At 42.7% G+C, this 15,206-nt stretch overlaps 1 protein-coding gene across 2 annotated transcripts in view; it reads left to right on the top strand.

Moving 5' to 3' along the window:
* DDC (dopa decarboxylase) overlaps positions 1-15,206 on the top strand; it is a 122,596-nt gene that overhangs the window by 85,541 nt on the left and 21,849 nt on the right. For both annotated transcript variants that reach the window (XM_004708040.2, XM_045286358.1), the window contains exons 10-11: positions 5,774-5,850; positions 11,316-11,335. In XM_004708040.2, coding sequence (XP_004708097.1) covers positions 5,774-5,850; positions 11,316-11,335 — 97 coding nt within the window. The remainder of the gene's footprint in view (positions 1-5,773; positions 5,851-11,315; positions 11,336-15,206) is intronic.

The following is a 15,206-nucleotide window of genomic DNA, read 5'->3' on the forward strand; positions in this document are numbered from 1 at the left end:
GTCTTAAAGACTTGAAGACAAACAAGCGGCCATGTAGCTGAGAAGCATCAAAGCCCACATGGAAGAAGCACACCAGCCTGTCTGACCACGAGGTGTAGAAGGGATTTAATTTTTTTTACAAAAGAAACTTACCACCTTCAAAGTACTCTCCACAACACTTAATACATTTATCAAATCTGCGATTCCATTCTTGGAAACATTTTTTTCTTCACCTCTTCTATTTTGTCAAGTCACTGTCCTCTCATGTCCCTCTTCATTTACAGAAACAAAAAGAAGTCACATGGAGCGAGGTCAGGTGAATAAGGTGCATTGGGAAAGAGAGGCATGCTGGGGTTTTTCTTGCCAAAAACTGGTGCAATGAGAACCAGTGCCCTGTCTCCATGAATCGGGCCTTTTTGTCACATACAGTTATGCAATCTTTTCAGAACCTCAAAGTAGAAAGCTTGATTAAGAATCTGACCCGGTGGAAAGAACTCCAACTCCACTATCCCCCTCACCTAAAGAAACAAACAAACAAATGAGCATTGTCTTGATCTTTTATTTCACTTGACAAGCTTTTGGGTGTGTGTGTGGGGTGGGGGGGGTGAGGTGACAATGGAATCTTCAAGTAGCTTGATTGATGTTTGCTTTTGGGGTCATGAGAATAGCACCATGTCTCGTCATCAGTAATGACCGTGGGAAAAAAGTCTAGGTTGCTTCAGAGCTGTTCTTTCGACGCATGGCATGTTTCCACTCGACGCTCTTTTTCTTGGTCAGTTAGAACCCGAGGCACAGATTTCGCAGCGGCCCTTATCATTCTCAAATCTTCTGTTGCAATTCTCTGAATCGAGCTCCAAAATAGTCCAAATAACTTCCCAAACTCTTCAATGGTCTGTCGTTGGTCTTCGAGCACAAGTGCATAAATTTTGTCGACATTTTTGCTTCTATTCAGGAAGTTGACAGGCATCCAGAAGCAGGTTTGTCATCAATCAACATTGCACCTTTTTTGAAATGAGAAAACCACCCATGCATTTGAGTTTTGCCCATAGCGCTGTCCTTGTAAGTTCAACATCACAACAGTTTCTGCAGCATTTTTATCAGTCAGGAAACAAAATCTAACAGTCATAAACTGTTCTCTTAAACCGGCTATCACAAAGAATGAGGTTCAAGTGAAACTGCTTTTACAAAAAGATTTACTGTGACCATAGAGAACCTTCCCAGGTGACGCCACTGGGTGCACTAACTCAGAGTGAGTTGCTTGATGCCTGCCTAGTGGGAAAAATGCATACCATGAAAGCTCTGCCTGATGGAGCCTTTTTCCATTATTTTTTTTGGGGGGGGCTTCACCTCTCATATGTAGGATATATTATTCTTTATACAATTTTGTATGGTTTTAACACAGAATAATACTTTCTTAATAAACACACACACACACACACACACACACTCAAAGGGCGTTGCTGATAGTGGAAAAGGAATTATGATCTCCACTTTCTCTCCAGAGAAAGAGAAGGCTCTCTTACCCCTGTAAAGAGTTATAATCTTGGAAAGCCACCAGGGCAGTTCTACTTTGTCTTACAGGTTTGCTAGGAGTCCAAATCCATTTGAGGGTAGTAAGAGTTTTTCTCTATCTCTGTCCTTCTCTCCTCCTGCGTGATCTCTCTGCCAGCCTGTCCCTGTCTCTCTGAAGTTTCCATGGAGTCAGTGCCAACGCATGGCACTCCATATGTGTCAGAGTAAAACTGCCCAATAGATTTTTTTTCTCTCTGTTTATTTGGTGAGTTAAAAAAAAAAATCATACCAGTAATTACAATAAACTTCAAAAGGCTAATTTTAGCGCTCTTAGAAAACTTACCAAACAGTGCAGCCTGAGCTGCAAACAAAGAGATACAAGTCTGTGTGAAGACCCTGACTGGCAAGACCATCACCCTCAAGGTTAAGCCCAGCAACACCATCGAGAATGTCAAAACTAAAATCCAAGACAAGGAAGGAATTGGGAATCTGCTCCCCACCCTCCCTACCAACAACCAGCAGTGCCTGATTTTTGCTGGTAAACATATGGAGGATGGCCATACTCTCTGATTACAACATCCAGCAAGAGTCCACCCTGCACTTGGTGTTGTGTCTGCATGGTGGCATCATTGAACTGTTCCTGCGCCAGCTGGTCTAGAAGTGCAACTGTGACAGGATGATTAGACTCAAATGATATGCTGCCTCCACCCCCTAACTGCTATAATAAGTGCAGCCACATGGGGCTGGCCCCAATCCCAGCTACGGCGACCTCCTCCCGAGAAGATTGCACTACAGAGGACAGCATTGAAGATACAGCCCAGGGAGAGTGGTGGGCCTGCCCAGACCACACTGGAACAAACTAAAAGGGAAAGAGAAAGAGAGAGAGAGTGGACCACATCCTGGCTCACCGAGCCCAGAAGACGGCACTCCTGCTCGGAGTAGCCAAGACACAAAGAGGACTGTAGGGCCAACCCCACCATGAGACATGACATCCCCTCACTGACCCACAGCACTGCAGAAGACAACACTGGAGACACAGTGCGGGAATTGTGCCTGGTTTGACCACCACACACCAGGATGAAACACAAAGGGAGAGCAACTGAGCAGCAAGGGGAGCAAAGCAATAAAGTCCCTGAGGAATACAGAAAATGGACTTCAGACTCAGAGGGCAGGGCTTGGCACCTCATCAGACTTGATCAGAAAATATTCATAAGGGTCAACAGACAGGCCTGGGACTATTTATAAGCCCCCACTTGTTTCCCCCGATGAGGGGGAAAGAACAGAAACATGGGTGAAGGGAGACAGCGGATGGTGTAAGATATGAAAATAATAATTTATAATTTATCAAGGGATCACAAGAGTGGAAGGTTAGGGGAGGGAAGGAAAAAAGAGGAACTGATACCACGTAGAAAGATACTCTAGTAGAAAGAAAATGTTTTGAAAATGATGGTAACATATGTACAAATGTGCTTGATAGAATTCATATATGGATTGTTATAAGATCCCCCAATAAAATTATATATATATATATATACAGTCACACCAACAGCTTGCATCCCAAGAAGAAGGTCAAATAAGGACCCCTCTCTGCTGACTTCCTGCATCCTGCTGGTGGGGTTCTCCTGAGCCCAATAGCCCTGGGCCCTCAATAAAGTCCCACTTTCATTGAACTGAAAAGAGAGGAAGGAAGGAAGGAAGGAAGAGAGAAAGAAAACTTATCTATATTCATTTCTTTAGAAGGGACAGAATTTTTCTATTAGGTAAAAATAATGTAAGATGTAATATTACTTTAGTATAAAAATCAAAAGACTACTCACCACATAATTATTATATATAATCATCAATCTCCATGACAGAGTTTACATTGTCATTTTTCCAACCAACTTTGACGCAAGACAAAAACAAATGCATTCCACACATTAAAGAATTTGGTGAAAACCTGCTTAAGGAAGTTATTTCCACATCCTCCTTCCCTATCCACTTTCATGATTGCTCACACACCCAAGAAAAATAGTTTAGAGTTGACTTAAATTTCTCATTGTAGAGTATAATTATGTTTATTTTCACAACTTTAATGGATTTAGCTAGTGGGTGACTGTCATTCTAGAAAGGCTTTTATCTGAAGAAAACTGCTGTGCGTTCTTCAGAGGGCTTTTGAGGCTGATTCTTACCTGGGGATTATTGGGTCTTCCCCTCTGGGTGTCCTGAGTGGACTTCAACTTCCACCCTTTCAGTTAGCAGCAGCACATTAACGATTTGCATTGCCCATTGACACACAGTCTCTATATTTTTAGTGCTCTGTCATATATGTATAGATGTCATATGTTCAATTGAGTTAGTTAATTGTGCCAGCCTGGCCAATAATCACATGTGGGGCTAATTGAAAGGCGGAGGGATAACTGGGTGGTGAAGCCTCACCTTTCTAGTTCTCGGGTCTCTTGCTTTGTGAGGGTTGCGCCAGGGTGCAGCTGCCTTAGCAGTTCCCTGCTTCAGCTTGCAAGATTGACTTCCTACAAGACATCCCCAAGGAGAAGCTACATGGACCTATCCCGATGCAGCCCTGGGTGCTGGAGCAGCCGTGTGGAGACCCCTGCTAGTGCTGAGATGCTTGTTCATTCACTGACTCAGCTTTCCTCCTGCAGTCGGCATCATTGCCTCTGTTTTGTGAGGTGGAGGACTTTGTGGACTGGTGTTGGGTTAATGGGTTAATGCTGGACTTGTGGGCTTGGGCAGCACTGGGTTGGGATGTTTTTGTGATGCACATTTTCTTTACATAAAACTCTCTCTTATACATGAGTCACTGTGGATTTGTTTCTCCAAAGTACCTAGACTAATACATCAATATATATACACATAGGATATATCATATAGAGTTATGAATATGCATGTATGTATATATATCACTTGATGCTATTAGTTGCCATTGAGTTGATAGTGATTCGGCTCAATGGCAATTAATAACATCAAGTGACATATGCTCTAGTTGCACAGTACAAGTAGAGTGTGTGCAGAGAAAAACGGCTCCATGGGGTTTTAAAGCATGCAACATATAAATATGCCATATATATATATATATTAAAGATTAAGGATCCTTAATATATATATTAAGGATATATATATATTTATCCTTAATTCTGACACTAAGAAGCGGAGATCTCTCCTGGGATAGAGAAATCCAAAGGACATTTCTCTAGTCACTCTTGTTAAATATTCTCCTAAAATGCAATGAAATTCCTAGACATACACACATAACATTAACTGCAGTAGATTTTCTTCTCCCATAGGTCAGAGGGAATATACACTAGAAGATGGGTTGCTGATTACTGTCACTGTTTTCATCCTTCTGAAAAGAGAAAACCTCCATTATGTGTCCGAAGTAAATCTCATCTCCTTCTCAGTCTTCTTTCTCCTTGGCAGTCCTCGTCCCGGCATCCTTATTTCATGGTCGCTGAATTTCATCTTTCCTATTATGCTTGTTTTCAAGTCTGAACTCCTGTCAAATGGAAAGTTCTTCTCTAGTTTGTCCGTAGGTTATTTTATTTACCATCAAATTGCTTTGAGCTAGTGTCCACCATGCCAAATGAAGCAGAGTCGCCATTAGCATAAAGTTGAGGCTTCTCTCATCCTAGTCCAAATGAAGGTTTTGGCCTGAGTGACCCAGACCATCAATTTGAATGCCTGTGGAACAAATAGGTGTAAAAGGATGAAATTCTGAAGACAGGTCTTTGGACTCGGGCCTATTGCACATGCCACTTTAGCTGTCTCTGTCTTCTCAGCGGCTAACCCATTTAGTCAGCACCCATTTACTGGCATGACCAGGAGTGGGTACTAACTGATGGTGTCAGGTCCTGAGAATACAGACAGGCATAACACGTTTTCCCACCTTCTCCCAGGTTCTCTGAGCTAGGAGATTACATCTCTGCTAGAGAGAGTCCAGGGTCTTGAGGTTGTGTGAGAGGTCAAGTGTACCCTGAGGTACCTCACAAAAGAGGTCTGCATATTTACTTTCAAAAATGAGCCATGGAAAATGCCACGGAGCATGGTCCTACTCCGGTACACATGAGGTCACCATGAGTCGGCATTGATGCCACAGCAACGGGGTGGAAGCGAGGGCAGGATGTGAGAGGCAAGAGAGCATGGCAATAGGCATGTTTGAGCAGAGCCTCGAGAGAAGAAAGCTCTTCACTGATGAGTTGAAAAGAGGGAGCAGGATGCACAGGTAAAGGAGCAGTCATCCAATTTAGCGCTACTGTTGATCTCTGTTATTTGTTCTGTAAACCAGGGTGAAAAACAGATCCAGCTTAACCGGAGCCTTTAAACTTGACCCCCTTTATCTGAAACACAGTCACCAGGATTCAGGTAAGCTTATGCTCTTGCTTTTAGTCAATTGTTCCCATGTGTGTTTTCCACAGAGCTCTATTCCAAGTTTCTAGAAGGCAGAAGAGGATCATTTACAGACAGTAATGGTTGGAGGGTTGAGAAGCAGGAGCGGTTCTCCACTTTTCTTCCCTGTAGGGTGGCATGCCCTAATGCCAAGGGCTCCCTCTGTGGAATTGCTACTCCCACGAGCACCTAGAACCTGATGCTCAGGGCAGGGGCAGGAGCAAGAGATGCAGAGATGCCTCCTACATGTAAGGAAGCATCTTTGGAATAAGGTCTGTCCTGATGTCTTTCTGAAAAGGAATCTGGATCAATGCATGCAAAACTCACAAAGGAAGAAAAACTGAACAAACAAAGTTGGGCAATGGTGGAGAGAGAAGAGAAAATGAGATGGAGCTACAGGTAGGATTGGTATACAAAATGCATGCTGCATTCCTTCAGTTAAGTTGGCACTGGTGACAGGACACCCACCCAAAGGTCACTGGAAATGGACCAGAAGACAGTTAAGTAGTGACTGATGAGTCCCACAGAAGGGTGAGCATGGGCTGCTCCTTGGGCTGCAGCAGGGAGCTGCACACTTGCTAGAAGGGTACGAATTTGGCTTTGGGTTTCCCAGGGATAGGAGGAGGTAGACAAGTCATGGTGACTTTAAGGACTGAGGAGCAGAGCACTCCTGGGTAGGAAAGACCCTAAAGGCATTTCTCCAATACCTTTTTCACAGCTCTGATCTTTTCGCATACACAGTGGCCCAATGCCAAACCTAACATTACATAGACCAGGCTATAGAAGTGAAACCATGGCCACCGGAAACCATTGGCTAAGAAGTGTTTATCATTCTTGGTGCTAACAGTGACCGATTGTACAAGGGTTCTAAATTGGACGAAATTCTCCAACCAGGCCTTAAGGAAACCAAAGGACTGAGAAACAAATACCTTCTTTCACTAATAATGTTGTTTTGGTTGTTAATCAAAACTCTACTTGAAACCTCTAGTTGCACGGTCCAATAGAATTTTCTGCAAGGAAGAAAATGTGCTATAGTATGTGTCTACTGTGCACTTGAAATGTGGTTAAGGTGTTTGAAGAATTAAATCTTTAAATGTATTTCATGTCAGTTAAATTTAAATAACCACAGGTGGATACCATATTAGAAGGTGCATGTGTTAGTCTGGGTACTTTAGAGAAACAAATCCACAGAAGCTCATGTATAAGAGACAGTTTTATATAAAGGCTAAGTGCACAGCAAGAAAACCATCCCAACCCAGTGCTGCCCAAACCCACAAGTCCAACATTAACCCATATGTCCGACACCAATACACAAAGTCCCCCTCCATCTCACAAAACACATACAATGACACCGACTATAGGAGGAAAGCCGAGTCAGTGAAGGTGTAAGCATCTCAGCACTGGCAAGGGTCTCAACATAGCTCCTCCAGCACCCAGGGCTGCATTGGGGTAGGTCCAGGCAGCTTCTCCTCAAGGATGTCTTGCAGGAAGTGAGCCTTGCCAGCTGATGCAGGGAACTGGCTAAGGCAGCTGCACCCTGGTCCGACCATCAGAAAGCAAGAGACCCGAGAACTAGTCACTGAGCCATTTATCTCTCTACCCTTCCATTAACCCACATGTGTTTATTGGCCAGGTTGGCACAATAAACATTAGCTATCTCAGTGCAGCTATATACACTGGAAAGGAGGGTCATTCATTCATTTTGGCTCATGACAACCATGTGATTATTTAACAAATTGAGCACCTATTACATATCAAGTACATTTTTGGTGTTGCTATTTTTAGTTATGATTTACTATCAGATTACTGCTGATGCCTGTGTGAGCTATTTTTGATTGAACAGTGTGATCCACAGGAAAGGCCACATGGTATGGTATGGGGGAAAAAGCATTGATCTAGGAGCTGAGCTCCACTGTGTCCCTTAGGGCTTCCCGCTTACAGAGTCATTCACGATATGAGTGGGTTGGGCTGAAAGACCTCGTTTTACTCTCATCTCCAACATCTTATCATTTAAACTGAGAAAACCTTCTACCTGTTTTGTCAGTTTGTCATACTGTGGTGGCATGAAAGTAGCTGGAATGCTGGAAACTGGGCTAACAGTTTTTAAAATACCAGCATGGACACCCATGTGGACAGGTTTTAGCAGAGATTCCTGACTACGAAGACTAGGGAGAAAAGCCTGGTGGGATACTTCTGAAAATTCGTCAACTGACACTTTGCAGCTCACAAGAGAAGAGCCACTCTGCTGCTGGAAGGCTCTCCAACCCCCCATGGCTGCAACAGTGGCCCAGTCAGACTGATCCTTGTGCAGATGACACAAGCCCAGAAAATGTTTTATCCTGTTGTCCATGGGCTCAGTCCGTGATTCAGAACGTGCTCAATGACAACAGTCTGTGAAGGATCGTATTAGATCATAGCTTCCCAAATTTATTTGGCCTACTGCCTAGTTTTCTGAAAAAGAAATTACTCTGAGTCCCTTGGGCAATTAACAACTTGTGTCTATAGCCCGGGATACAGGACAAAGCACAGGTATTTCCTTTTGCAGCCCTCTGCCCTGGACCATGCCAGCACCACCACCACCACCTCCAGGAGGCAATATTGCCCACTTTGGGAAACACTGTAATGTAAGGGGGTACCTCCCCCCAAAAAAACCGGAAATTTTTTTCTTCTTTAAAAAAAAATCATTTTATTGGGGGCTCTTACAATGCTTAGTTCAATCCATACATCCATTGTGTCAAGCACATTGGTACATATGTTGCCATCATCATTTTCAAAACATTTTCTTTCTACTTGAGCCCCTGATATCAGCTCCTCATTATTACCCCTCCCCCCATGCACCCTTGATAATGTACAAATTATTATTATTTTAGTATCTTACACCGACTGCTGTCTCCCTTCACCCATGTTTCTGTTGTTTGTCTCCCTGAAGGGGGGGGCGTTACACATCAATCATTGTGATCAATTCCCCCTTTCTCCCCCTACCCTCCTGGTATGGCTACTCCTGAGGGGTAGTATTGTTATTGTTCCTGAGGGGTTTATCTGTCCTGGATTTCGTGTGTCCAGAGATCTTATCTGCACCTGTGTACATGCTCTGGTCTAGCCAGATTTGTAAGGTAGAACTGAGGTCATGATAGTGGGGGTGGGGATGGGAAAACATTAAAGAGCTAGAGGAATGTTGTGTGTTTCATTGGTGCTATACTGCACCCTGGCTGGCTCATCCCTTCCTGATGACCCTTCTATGAGGGGATGTCCAATTGTCTACAGATGGGCCTTGGGTCTCCACTCCACTCCCCCTCATTCACATTGATATTATTGTTTGTCCTGGGTCTTCTGATGCCTGATACCTGATCCCATTGACACCTCATGATCACACAGGCTGGTGTGCTTCTTACATGTGGGCTTTGTTGCTTTCAGCTAGCTGGCTGCTTGTTTATCTTCAAGGCGTTAAAAGCCCATATACTGTGTCTTTTGATAGCTGGGCACCATTAGCTTTTATTCAAAGCAATGCGTCTATTTTTTTTTCTTTTTACAAAACAACCTTATCCCCTTCAAAGTACTCTCCATTACACTTAATACATTTGTCAAATCTGAGATTCCATTCTTGGAAACATTTTTCAAGATCATCTGTTTGGATGGCTGACAGCACCTCCCTCGTTTTTTTCTTCACCTCTTCTCTATCGTCAAATTGCTGTCCTTTCATGTCCCTCTTCTTTTTGTGGAAACAAAAAGAAGTCTTACGGAGTGAGGTCAGGTGAGTAAATTGTATGGCGCAAGAAAAGCATGCTGTTTTTTGCTCAAAACTGGTGCACTAAGATGGCCATGTGAGCAGGTGCATGCTTGTGGTGGTAAAACCAGTCCCCCATCTGCCACAAATCTGGCCATTTTTGTTGCATACAGTTCCACTATCTTTTCAGAACCTCTAAATAGAAAGCATGATTAACAGTCTGACTTCGTGAAATGAACTCCAAATGCACTATGGGTTGACATTTTTGTCCATTCAGGAAGTTGATGGATGTCCAAAATGAAGTTTATCATCAATCAACTTTTCACCCCTTTTGAAATGACAAAAACACTCATACACTCCAGTTTTTCCCATAGCTCTGTCTTTGGAAGCTGTGTTCAATATCACAATAGCTTCTGTGGCATTTTTCCCAAGCAAGAAACAAAATTTCACAGCCACACACCATTTTCTTAAATTATCCATCACAAAAAAAGAGGCTCGAGCAAACGGCTTTCATGAGAAAATTCACTGTGACCAGAGAGAACTTTCCCAGTTGACGCCACTTGGTGTACTAACTCAGAGTTGCTTGATGCTTGCCTAGTGGGAAAAATACATACTGTGGAAACTCTTCCTGGCAGAGCTTTTTTCTGTTGTTGTTGTTGTTGTGAGTTATTTGTGTGTGTGTGTGTACCCCTCTTAGTCATAGCTGAGCCTAGTTAGGGCCTGCTTACAGTCCTATGTCAATTGCCATTACCCAGGAGGTAGGAGTTTCTCACTTCATAGTGTGTCTAATCTAGCCCTAAGTAGACAGTCAGACTGGTCTTCATCATTCTCACCTTACTTCTGGGATAATGCGTGATTTCACAGATAATCACTGAGTATCTGCTCTGTACCGAATGCTGAATAGGATCTAAGAATGCAGAGATGAAATTTCTGCAAATAAATTGATTCTTTTTAATATTTTAATCATTTTTCATATTACAAATTCAGAGTCTCATGCATGAAGGGATGAATGATGAATGGTTGACATGATCTGAATGCTAACTTAACACTGGGCCAGAGAAGAAATCTCAGATTCTCATGCTTATGTAATGCAGATGGCATGACTAACAGGAATCCATTAATAATTTAGCATTTCCAATTTGTGTTTTGGGCATCATCCTTTCAAAGGACTTCTATTGAATATGTATCCTTGAGAAGTGCCACAAAGGAGAGTGACACGAAATAAAATCCAGCGTCGGTCCTCCGGGGAGTTTACCCAAGACACAGGAGAGACAGTCTATAAAATGTACATAAGAGATTCACTTTGAAAAAGAGAGGCATTAAGCATTTGATTGAGGGCAGTGGTGGCTCAGTGGTCAAATGCTTGCCTTCCATGTAGGAGACCCAACTTTGAACCAGGTCAAAACACTTCATGCTCACCCACCCCCTGTCTATGGAGGCTGGTATGTTACCAGCTTGCTGAACTATGATGCTATAGGTTTTGGTAGCGCTTCCACTTTAAGACAGACTAAGAAGAAAAGCCTGGAAATCTATTTCTGAAAATGAGTCCATGAAAACTCGTGGTCTGATCATGGGAAGGTGCAGGACTGGGCCATGTTGTCTTTTGTGTGTGGGCTTACCAAGAGTCAATGACCTACCCTAGAGCAGTTGTTAATTACCCAAAGCATTTAATTAACAAGTCTGTCTAACAGGGTTTTTTTTCTTTTCCTTTTTTCAGGGCTTATCACTGATTATAGGGTAAGTGGAATATTTCTCTCATTAATCTCCAAGTCGGTTGTAATCCAGAGAATGGGCATAATTCTGGGGGTTAGATCTTCTGCAGCCTCCCATTACTCTCATGGTCAGGATTCCACAAAATGATACCTTCAAACTCAGAGCTCTGGTGGTGCTGCTGGGTAAGTGTTGGACTGCTAACCACAAAGTCAATGGTTCAAATCTATCCACTACTATGCAGGAAAAAGATGAGTTTTTCTGCTTCCGTAAAGACTTACAGCTTTGGAAATACTATGGGATCACTATGAATTAGAATCATTTTGATGCAGTAGTTGTTTTTTTTTGTAACTCAGTTCTACGTAACAAAGTAGATGGGGCTCTGATAGGCAGCTTTGCCAACTCCACCAATCAGAGGTCCTGGGTTAGAAGGAAAGAATCTTTGCCTGTTCCCTTAGGAAAAGACAAAGAGACAGCTGTACACAAGCTTTTCCCAAATGCAGTGGGCTCCATCCCTTGGCCCTCAGTTAGACATCATGACTGTGTGCCCGAGACGGGCCTTCTGAGGGAAATGGGAAAATGAGGGGCAGAGGACGCTAAAAGTGCTCTGGGGTAGTAGAGTCATCGCAGCAGCCTTGCCACATTGCTTTGGTTTGTGCTCCTTTTTATTTGAAAACACCAGGCTATACTATCCTTCCTCTATAAGGGAGTTTGCAAATAAACGCTGTTGTTTTTCACTGCCATTGTGTAAGCCTCTAACTCACAGTGCCCCATACACAGCAGTACCACCTGGAAGGCAAAAATCCTATCACTGTCGCTACTGCCTCCATAGACACACGTCCGTCCTCTTGGAACCACGAGGGGTGGTGGGACTTATACAAAAGCAGAGAACTCAGGGGCCACTGAAACGTAAAGGAACAGGAATGGGGCTACTAGATCATCTGCCCTCCACCATCGAGAGATTGCCTATAGTCCGTTGTTTTTCTCATCAACTTTGAGAGACACTGAACTTACCACAGTAGGGTACCACTATGATCGAGGTTGTGCACCTGACGCTGTCTGAGTCAAGGAGGGCCCTCATTGTTGATAATCTGCCAGTTGACCCTCAAAAGCATAGGCATAACTCTCCCTCTTCTAGGTCCCAGCCTCTGATGTGCAATCACTTGCAACTAGTTGAAAACAACTGTGAGCCTAGAGACCTGCCTCACCAGGAAGCCCTACCAAACCTGGGCACAGTTTTCTTAGGATCAACACACTTCACAGCCACAGAGGGAAAGGGCCACAGTGTCTGTAAATTGCTGGTTGGGATGGGAAGCTGAAAGCTCACTGAATCAGTTCACTTCTTTGTTTAAAAGGTTAAGATCCAATTTTTTTTAGCAAGTTATTATTTAAGGGATAATGTGACAGCAAGCTTAAGAAAAGTGTTGAGGATTGGGTCACCCATTCTTTCCCCATCCTAACCCAGTGTCCGTGCAACTTCCTCTTGCTCATGACTGTTCGCAGAGTTAGCAGTACAAGGATGCTCCAAGGACTACACGGACCATGTTGTGCTGAGCTTTCATGTCCCTGGAAAGAAAGTTGAGAAACATTCTTACATATTTCTCCATAATCTCAACAAACTACATAAAAAGGATAGATAAGTCGATGGTATATGGTGTAATTATTCATTTCCTTATGTTTACTTATTTATTGACTTGTCTATTATTCTACTATATATTTTACTACTTTCCTATGAAAGATATTGTTTTTATAAGTTACTCTACAAAGGCTATCTTGTACATTTAGCCTTCTGCTTATAGTTTATGATTTCCTAGTGTGTATGACTTAGAATGGGGCCATTAGACCCAAGGATGAGACAATGTAATATCTTGTAGTTTTCATAACTCAAATAAAAGGCAAAAGTATTACTCTATGTAATATTCACATCTGATAATACAGATTATGTCAGAAAGTTCAGATTGATGAATGAGTCCCTGGGAATTGAACTCTTTTTTAATAATGTGGCACTACTTTTAGAGAGCCTTCTGTGTTATTTGCAAGCATGTTGGTTTACATAAGTTTCATTGTCCAAAGACAAGAACTATCTCAACTATGCATACACGGAGCAACTGAGGACTGTGGTCTCCTCGGATAGCGCCTGTAACTCAACCAAGGAGTAAAGATGGGTATGGACAACTAGACCCACAAGTCAGAAGCTGGCAGAGATTGGCTTTGGCTTTTGTGGTCTATTTTTTTTTCCTGAATTTCTTTCTATACCCACGAGAACCTTACCCTTCTTTGGTGCCCTTGAATTCTCCAACCCCACTCTCTTCTTTACCCTATTTACTATGTCAGAAGGAGAGGCATCAGTCTTCTTGTATCCTCAGTGGTGAATACTGTTCTCCCCAGGCACCAGTATCTGCAAGTTGTATCACTTTTTCTGCTGGTAAACCAGAAAAATGATGATTTCTGTCATTTACCTCGTATTGGTTGCTTATGCGTTCTGTTCTGTTGTTTCAATTAAAAATCACTGCCATTGAATTGATGGAAACTCATAGTGATGGCACAGGACAGAGTAGAATTGCCTCTGTGAGTTTCTGCGATTGTAACTATTGGGGGGAGCAGAAAACCAAGAGGGAATTGAAATGGCTTGAGACCCGGATTTGAATTTACTGTCTCCAGAACTGTGGGAAAATTAATTTCTGTTCTTTCAAGTCAACTACTTGCTATATTTGTGCTATATCTCACTAGGTAAGCAAATTTAAATTATATGTGCAGAATAAAATATATATTAATATGCCCTGGTGGTGTAGTGGTTATGTGTTGTGCTGCTCACTGCAAGGTGAGCATTTTGAAACCACCAGCTGCTCCAATGAGGAAAGATGGGGTTTTCTGCTCATATGCAAGTTCAAGTTGAAGTTGGAGAAAATTAAAACAAATCTATGAGAGGCAAAATATGACCTAGAATATATCCAACCTGAATTTTGAGAATACTTTAAGAACACATTGGACACTATTGACAGAAGCCTGGATGAGCTGTGGGAAGACATCAAGCACACCACAGATGAGGAGAGCAACAGGTCATTAAAAAGACAAGAAAGAAAGGAAAGATCCAAATGGATGCTAGAAGAGACTCTGAAACTTGCTCTTAAAGGCAGATTCACTGGAAGAAATGATGGCATAAGAGAGTTGAACAAAAAATTTCAAAGCACATCTCAAGAAAACATTCTCATAATGAAAACCACAAGGGAAAAATCACACTCGGCATATGTCGAGCTGAAAGAGCTGAAGAAAAAAAAATCAAGCCTCCAGTTGAAGTATTGGAGGATCCTATGGGCAAAATGTTGAGTGGTGCAGGAAGCATCAAATGAAGACAGACGCAATACACAGAGTTACTTACCAAAAAGAACTGGTTAACATACAGTCATTACAAGAGGTAGCATATGAGCAAGAACTAATGACAGTGAAGGAAAAAGTTCAAGCTGCACTCAAGGCCTGGAGCCCTGGTGGCACAGTGGGTATGAGTCGGGCTGCAATCTGCAAGCTTGGAAATTTCAAACGCCCAGCCGCTCTGAGGAAGAAAGAAGAACCTTTCTAGTCCAGTAAATAATTATAGTCTGGAAACTTACAGGGGCAGTTGCACCCTGTCCTGTAGGGTTGCTATGTGCTGGCATCAACTAAATGGCAGTGAGTTTGTTTGTTTGCTTGTTTGCACTGAAGGCATGAGCCAAAAACAAAGCTCCGGAAGCCCTCATGCATCTGTGCCAAGAAACTTGGAAGACAGCCCCCTGACCAACTTACTGGAAGAGATCCGTATTTGCACCCCTTTCAAATACAGGTACTCCAACAGAGTGAGGAACTTATCTAGCACTGTCATCAATATCACATGCAAGTACAATGTGCCGGAAATAATGACAAA

The sequence above is a fragment of the Echinops telfairi genome, unplaced genomic scaffold (assembly GCF_000313985.2).
Source record: "Echinops telfairi isolate 266 unplaced genomic scaffold, ASM31398v2 ScPeMD7_7;HRSCAF=31, whole genome shotgun sequence".
NCBI classification, from domain to species: domain Eukaryota; kingdom Metazoa; phylum Chordata; class Mammalia; order Afrosoricida; family Tenrecidae; genus Echinops; species Echinops telfairi.